Genomic DNA, 7,797 nt, shown 5'->3' on the forward strand with positions numbered 1-7,797 from the left:
AAAAAAAAAAAAAAGTTTATACAATACACGTTTAAGTTTGAAATATGCCCCAAGTCTCTTTTTAAAAGGCAGAAAACTGAAACATGTAGCTTAATGTTTCAAGTCAAAATCTAAATTGTCACAATTTATTAATGAATAGCAGTAAAACTCAACCCTCCAACTCAAATGCATGTGTGCAAGGTCCTACAATTTAATCAATCAGTTAGGTTTTAGGAACTCATTCCTTTTTTTTTTAAAGTTGAATTTTTCACATATTTTCTTTGTATTTCTTTATTTAATTTTTTGCTGTTTTTGGCGGGGGCTGGGTTTGAACCTATCACCCTCGGCATATGGGACCAGTGCCCTACCCTTTTGAGCCACAGGCGCCTCCCAGAACTCATTCCTTTTTAATCTAGCCTAGAAGAGAAGTGACACAGAATTTTAAGATTTTACTTTCTACCCGACAACAGTATTAATATAGCTTAATCTGAAAAAAGTCTGGCCACAAGCATGTTGACGAATTTGCCTATGGAATTGGTGAAATCAGACAAAATATTTAAATTTATTTTGAATATATGCCATCAAAAATATTCACTTAATGTGGCCTTATGTGTTTATACCAACAGGCTTTCTTCCCCCAAAATAAAGGCTCAGGAAACATTTTTTGAATGAAAAAAAGAAAACCACTATACCTTCTAAAACAGTGAGCTCACAAAAAATGCAGCAGATTGTCAGGCATACTTAGTGCAATGGGAAAGTAAGTCCACTGAAAAGATTTGAAACACGGCCATAAATCTTATGAAAAATTATAATGAGCCCTTTACTTCATTTACTTTTAGCTACTTCATAAATACTACAGGAGAAACTGGACGGTTTGTGATGAAACATAGAAATATTTCTTTTTCCATAAAGTAAACATGTAAATTTTTCCCTTTGGCTTCTTCTTATAATCCTCCTTCACTGTGAGGAAGAGATATTGAGTTCTTCTAGATTTTTGGCGAGGTGGTTTGTTTCCAAACTGACTGGACTCTCCAGGTAGGTAGTTCCTGCACAGGGTTTTCCTGTCACTGGATCTATGACTCTTCCAACTTTGAAGATGATCTCAGCCAGTTCATGTTTCACATGCTTTGTTCGTGGAACAGGTAAAGCTTTGAGAAGCACAATATCCCCGACTGTGCACTGCTGAAGAGCATCATGAGCAAAGTAGGTTTTCCGCTTATTAAAATACTGTTGAGAGAAGGAGAGGAACAAATCAGTAGTTTGCCCCCATTTTAGAGACGGGGTCTAGCTCTTGCTCAGGCTGGTCTTGAACCTGGGAGCTCAGGCACTCAGAGTGCTGGGATTAGGCACTTGGCCTAAATCAGTAGTTCTGATGAATAAACAAACCATAGCAGTACAGAATATGAAAATTAATGCACTGAAAACAAGCCAGGACTTGGGAAAAGAAATTAAGATACTTGGGCGGCACCTGTGGCTCAGTGAGTAGGGTGCCAGCCCCATATACCGAGGGTGGCAGGTTCAAACCCAGCCCCGGCCAAAATGCAACAAAAGAATAGCTGGGCGGTATGGCAGGCACCTGTAGTCCCAGCTACTTGGGAGGCTGAGGCAAGAGAATCACCTAAGCCCAGAGTTGGAGGTTGCTGTAAGCTGTGACACCACAGCACTCTACGGAGAGGTATAAGTAAAACTCTGTCTCTACAAAAAAAAAAAAGAAAAGAAATTAAGATACTTAAGAAAGCTTCTAATTAAACAAAGTAGCTGCTAAATTTCTGGAAAACAGCCAATTATTTTTCTAGAGCAGATGCTATCCTCAAGCTCTCCAGTCCATTCCCTTCAATACTCTTTCCTTTCATGTACCAATTACCATCTCTCTCTACGCTACTTAAACCAGGGGTTTTCAACCTTTTTTTTTGAGAAAGAGTTTCACTTATTAACCCTTGGTAGAGTGCAGTGGCATCACAGCTCACAGCAACCTCCAAATCCTTGGGTTTAGGCGATTCTCTTGCCTCAGCCTCCTGAGTTAGCTGGAACTACAGGTGCCCACTACAACATCCAGCTTTTTTTTTTGTTACAATCTGGCCAGGGCTGGGTTTGAACCCGCCACCCTTGGTATATGGGGCCGGCGCCTTAACTACTGAGCCACAGGCACCGCCCGGTTTTCAACCTTTTTTAATCTCACAGCACACTTGAACCTATAAACTTCTGCAGCACACTTAAATTATGTTGATCAAAAAGAAGAGTAAAAAAAAAAGAATATAGTACTCTGCTTTGAAATTCTTTTGAAAATAATTTAATTATCTTTAAAAATTTTCATGGCACACCTAAGATCTTCTCATGGCACCAGTTGAAAAATCCCTGACTTAAACCATTCCTTCCCACTGAAGCCTTCTCTCCAGCCTTTAAATCCGTTACTCACAACACTAGATATGTCAGTCACTTAACCACTCTAACTTTAGTTTTTTCCACCATAAAACAAGGCTCTAAATACCTGTACCTCTCAAGTCATCAAGAGATTCAACATTAAGATATACATATACATAAAGCACTTAGCTCTGCCTGGCTCAAAGTACTTACTGCAAATAAGCCACAAATGTTAACAAAAAACTTCTATTCTTTACAACAATCCACTGTGACAGTTATTTCCATTTTACAGATGACAAAAACAGATTCATTGAGGTTAAGTAATATGCACAGCTGGTAAACAACAGAGTCAGTATTCAAAGCAAGGTCTTCTGAGGCCAAAGATCGTGTCATCACTCTTTGGCTTGCTCCGGTAAATTTTTTTTAGAGATGGAGTCTTACTTTATCTCCCTCGGTAGAATGTCGGGGCATCACAGCTCACAGCAACCTCCAACTCCAGGGCTTAGGCGATTCTCTTACTTCAGCCTCCGGAGTAGCTGGGACTATAGGTGCCTGCCACAACGCCTGGCTATTTTTTGTTGCAGTTTTGCCAGGGCTGGGTTCGAAACTGCCACCCTTGGTATACATAGCTGGCACCCTACCCACTGACCCACAGGCACCGCCCACTCCTGTGGTTTTGATGTGAGTTAATGAACAGCATTTTTATTTGCCTCTGTGCCCAACCTTTAAGGCAGGAACCATCCCTGATAGCTGTCCCTCCTCCTCTGCACATTTAATAAATCCATTACTCTGTGCCTTCTTCCTAAAATCTGTTTTCTCCTCCATCTCTGCTGCACCATCTTCAGTTCGGGTCCTCATCATCTCCATCCTGGACTTTGGCAATAGCCTCCTTACCCATTCCTTCACCTCAGTCTTCAATCTCTATCCCTGTTTCCAAGTTCGTCTTTCCTTTGCTTAAAGGATGAAATCCAAAACACACAAGTCTCTTCACAGTCCAGCTCTAATTGTCCTTGTCATTCATCAATAATTGCCTATTAAGTGCCAAGCTCTGGGTTCAACCTTGCCCAGCCACTTGCTGTTCCTGTAGAATGTCATGCCCTATCACTGGATAAATGAACTTCCACAAAGTACTCATCATGGCCGGAATGACTTCCCCCTACTTGGTCCTCTGGATAAAATCTTATTTGAGATTCAGCTTACATGTCTCCTAACCAAGGATGCTCTCCTACAGCAACCTGGGAGGAAAGAATGAGGTGTCCTGTCTACTTTGCATATAGAATGACTACAGCAACCTTATTTTCTTGGAATGTGAGCATGAGCCATGTTATACCAACAGAGCAGCACACTGTCTAGCTTAAAGCAGATGCTCAACACACCTTTAGTGGCAGGGAAATGTTTTTATGCTCAGAACCCAGAACATTTTGGTGATTTACTAAAGCCACCTGAAAAAAGGAGTGCTCCTCACCTTCAATAAATAGGGATCCAGAACAAGCCTGGTCACTCTCACTTTAGCAGTTTTTTGCATTGCTGTCCCAATCACCTTCCCCACGATCCATTTGGCATGGACGGATGAACGAACTATAGACATTATGTGGCTTTGGTCACCTGAAATGCAAAGTTCTCAAAGTTTAGTATTCTGGTGATTATGACTCACCAAATGAATTCTGTCACGAGAACTGACCAAATTCAGAAACAGCTTTTGTTAGCTTCCTGGAATCACCATTTTAGAGATGCTCACAGGTTTCCCAATACCCAATCTCTCATCTTCATAGTGTTTACAAAGCAGTAAATTTAACTTCTGTAAGCCTCAGTTTCCCCCTCTGCAAAATGAGAACAACAGGACCTATTCACAGGAGTGTTTTGAAGATTCAATCCGTAAGGGGCTCAATACCACGAATAAACGCTAGCTATCACTGGCGTCCCTTATTTCTCTCATCCCCACTGGGCTGTCTTTCCCCAAAGGCTCACTGCCCATCTACTCGTGGCACGGAAGCCCTTGGTGGATCTGCCGTAGTGTCCTCCCCAGCGCCGAAGACCTGGACTTAGGGCTGCTTCAAGGATCAGTTTATATTGCGTCTACCCCGGGGGCCGTTTGGGGTGAATGGCCTCCCGCCCAGGGCAACCTTAAGGTCAGGCGACTCGATCTGCTCCGCAGGCTCTCACGCTGGGACGCCTAGGGACCCCAAAACTACCCCCAACAGCAGAAGTACCCAGCCCGCGCTCACCTCTACCGGCTTTGAGCAGCCACGTGACCCGCAGAGCTCCGGCTGGAGCGTGATGGCGTCACGCCGCACGCAGTCAGCTCCGCCCCAGACCGCCCCTCTCCCGGCCTCAGGTCCCTGAGCTGTGGGCGGAGTTAAGGGCAAGACTCTCCCTTAAATCGGACCACGGCTGCGGGGTGGTTGGGAGTTTGTGGGTGTTTTGGCTTTTCCTCCCTCCGCGAGTCTACCGTGGTGCAAGAGGTTTCGGTCTTTCCTTTGGTATTCTTTTCTTTCCGCAATCTCCAAAACATTGGACAGGGCCTTCCAAATCAAAGGAATTTTGATTCATCACACATTGAAACTTCAGGTTCTAAATGTTGATATTGAACAAATTATTTCTATCACCTACAGCTTTTAAGATAAACTTTTGTAGATGTTTATTTTTAGTGTGATTTTAGTTGTTATTTCTCAGTTTCTGTGAGATGAAAGGAAGTGTGCTGTAGGTATCTATAGAATGTGTGCCAGTTATGGGCCACGCAGGCTGTCTGACGATGTGTTCTCAGAGGACAGTTTGCGAATACACAGTATTAGGCTTTAGTTTGGAAATTGCTAAGAGAAACAGCATACAATAAACTACCGGAACAGACAACCCGAGAGCCAAAATACAGGAGTAGGGACTGTGTGGAAACAGTCTTTGACTATGGAAACATCTTAGCAACTGTTGAGAGAAGGCTGGGAAAATAATTCATTCAGGTATTAGTTGATTCAACACTCATTTATTTCTTCACAAAAATTTACTAACTCTTCTTGTCAGAAACAATACTATTTACGGGGTAGGGGTGGGGCAAAGAAATGAATAAAAAGAAACTCTCACTCTCAAAGGCCCACAGTAATACAGACAGATAAGAAAAAAGCAATTTTATAACAGGTGCAGGTAATGGGAACTTTGAGAAAGGAATGCCTAACTTTAGGGAGGGAGAAAACTTGATTAATCAACACCATCCTCCCATTTCCTCCCCCTCTTCATGGCTCCAAAACTCTGGTTGAATAAGATGGTAATTTCATGTAATTCAAATTTGGAAAAGTGTCTGATCTTAGACCAAAGATAGCTAATTTAGCATACTGGCTTGTGGTTGGCTGCTTCTTGCAGCTTTTTGGTGAGGTCTTTCAAAAACAGACAAGCTATGGTTAAAGGTGGCCCATGTGAAAAAGCAGAGTAGGAAGGACACTCAGATTGGCCAAGAGAGGTCCTTTCTGCCTGGGGCCAGCAATCCAAGATGGTTAAATCTGCACTGGTGGTTCAGTGATAGAATCTCCATCTACCAAAGTGGTTAAATCAGATGATCCTGGCTCGGCGGCTGTGGCTCAAGTGGCTAAGGCGCCAGCCACATACACCTAAGGTGGTGGGTTCAAATCCAGCCTGGGCCTGCCAAACAACAATGATGGCTGCACCCCCCCCCCCAATAGCCAGGCCTTGTGGTGGGCACCTGTGGTCCCAGATACTTGGGAGGCTGAGGCAGGAGACTTGCCTGAGCCCAGGAGTTGGAGGTTGCTGTGAGCTATGATGCCATAGGACTCAACCCAGGGGGACACCTTGAGGCTCTGTCTCAAAAAAAAAAAAAAATCAGATGATCCTGTGTCTTAAATTTTAAAAAGCCTAATTCTTTGCCCCCAAGCAAACTTTTGGGAAGTAAAGAGGAGAAGGTTGGAAGCGAAGTAGGAAACATTGGGACCTAGAAGAGCCTCATTCCTATTCCCTCTTGGGTACCTAAATTTATTTTTTATTTAATTAATTAAATAAATTTCAGATTAATATGAGGGTACAGATAAGTAGGTTACATTGTTTGCATTTGTTAGGTAGAGTCCAAGTTGTAGTTGAGCCCCTCACCCAGGAGGTGTGCCATATACCTTACATTGTGCCTGTTAGGTGAGGGGACACCAATACCTTTCTCTCCTTCCCTATGCCCCTTCCCCCACTTGAGTTTAATTGTGTTTTTCTCTTGTGTGGGTGTGTATTTGTTCATCTACTAGTTTCATATTAGTATTGAGTACACTGGATTCTTGCTTTTCCATTTTTTTAAAAACAGACTCTCAATCACCCTAGGATTGAGTGTGTGGTATCATAGTTCACAGTAACCTCAAACTCTTGGGCTCAAGCGATTCTCTAGTCTCAGCTTCCTGAGTAGCTGGGACTACAGGTACCTGCCACAATACCTAGGTTTTCTATCTGTAGAGACAGGGTCTTGGCTTTGCTCAGGCTGGTCTCAAACTCCTGAGTTCAGGCAATCCACCTGCCTTGGCCTCCCAGAGCTCTAGGATTACAAGCGTGACCACCACACCTGGCCTTGCTTTTCCATTCTCTTTTTTTTTTTTTTTAAGAAACAGTGTCTCACTTTGTCACCCTCAGTAGAGCACTGTGGCATCACAGCTCACAGCAACCTCCAGCTCTTGGGCTTAGTTGATTCTCTTGCCTCAGCCTCCTGAGTTGCTGGGACTATAGGTGCCCGCCACAACACTGGCTATTTTTTTGTTGCAGTTGGCTGGGGCTGTGTTTGAACCCACCACCCTTGGTATATGGAGTGGTGCCCTATTCACTGAGCCATAGGCACTGCCCACTTTTCCATTCTTGTGATACTTTACTAAGGAGAATGTTCTCCAACTCTACCCAGGTTAATATAAAAGATGTGAAGTTTCCATCTTTTTTACTGAATAGTGTACATATACCATGGTGTACATATACTACATTTTATTAATCCATTCATGGGTTAATGGTTACTTGGGTTGATTCTACATCTTGGCAATTATGAATTGAGCTGCGATAAACATTCTAGTGCACATGTCGCACTTAAATTTATATTCTCCTTGCCAGAAAAAGATCATAATTAAACAATTCCTTGAGACTTCTGTGGGAAAGGGACAGACTGGCAGTGTGTCCTCTCTCTGGGACTGTGCTTTATATTGCCTCGAGTCAAAGGCCAAGACGAGGCTGAGATAGGAAGTGGAGCAGAGCCCTGAGGCCTGTAGTTACAGGTCATTAACACCCAGTCTGAAGTCTACTTTTTTTTTTTTTTGAGACAGTCTCACTTGGTCACCTTTGGTAGTGTGCCATGGCGTCTTAGCTCACAGCACCTTAAACTCTTGGGGTCAAGTGATCCTCTTGCTTCAGCCTCCTAAGTAGCTGAGACTACAGGCACCTGCCACACTGCCCAGCTTTTTTTTTTTTTGCAGCTGTCGTTGTTTGGCAGGCCGGGGCTGG

General features: G+C 43.3%; 1 protein-coding gene across 2 annotated transcripts; it reads right to left on the minus strand.

Moving 5' to 3' along the window:
- Positions 1-778: 778 nt before the first annotated feature.
- On the minus strand, positions 779-4,612 carry MRPS17 (mitochondrial ribosomal protein S17). Of its 2 annotated transcripts, none has more exons than XM_012807885.2 (3): positions 4,566-4,612; positions 3,806-3,945; positions 779-1,206 (listed from the first exon to the last, which is right to left on the minus strand). In XM_012807885.2, the coding sequence occupies exons 2-3, from the start codon at positions 3,926-3,928 to the stop codon at positions 937-939; spliced, it is 393 nt and encodes a 130-aa protein (XP_012663339.1). In that variant the 5' UTR covers positions 3,929-3,945; positions 4,566-4,612; the 3' UTR covers positions 779-936. The 2 variants fall into 2 exon arrangements, with proteins under 2 accessions (XP_012663339.1, XP_003794272.1); XM_003794224.2 differs by lacking the exon at positions 4,566-4,612 and adding an exon at positions 4,464-4,517.
- Between the last annotated feature and the right edge of the window lie 3,185 nt (positions 4,613-7,797).

Source organism: Otolemur garnettii, unplaced genomic scaffold (genome assembly GCF_000181295.1).
Source record: "Otolemur garnettii isolate 467f Iridium unplaced genomic scaffold, OtoGar3 scaffold00077, whole genome shotgun sequence".
NCBI classification, from domain to species: Eukaryota; Metazoa; Chordata; class Mammalia; order Primates; family Galagidae; genus Otolemur; species Otolemur garnettii.

What these genes read in the sequence shown, in the direction of transcription:
- MRPS17 (XM_012807885.2), bottom strand. Translation starts at nt 3,928, where the DNA reads ATGTCTATAGTTCGTTCATCCGTCCATGCCAAATGGATCGTGGGGAAG. An exon ending in TGGATCCCTATTTATTGAAG is followed by an intron (nt 1,207 to 3,805) that starts GTGAGGAGCACT and finishes TTCTCTCAACAG; the next exon opens with TATTTTAATAAGCGGAAAAC.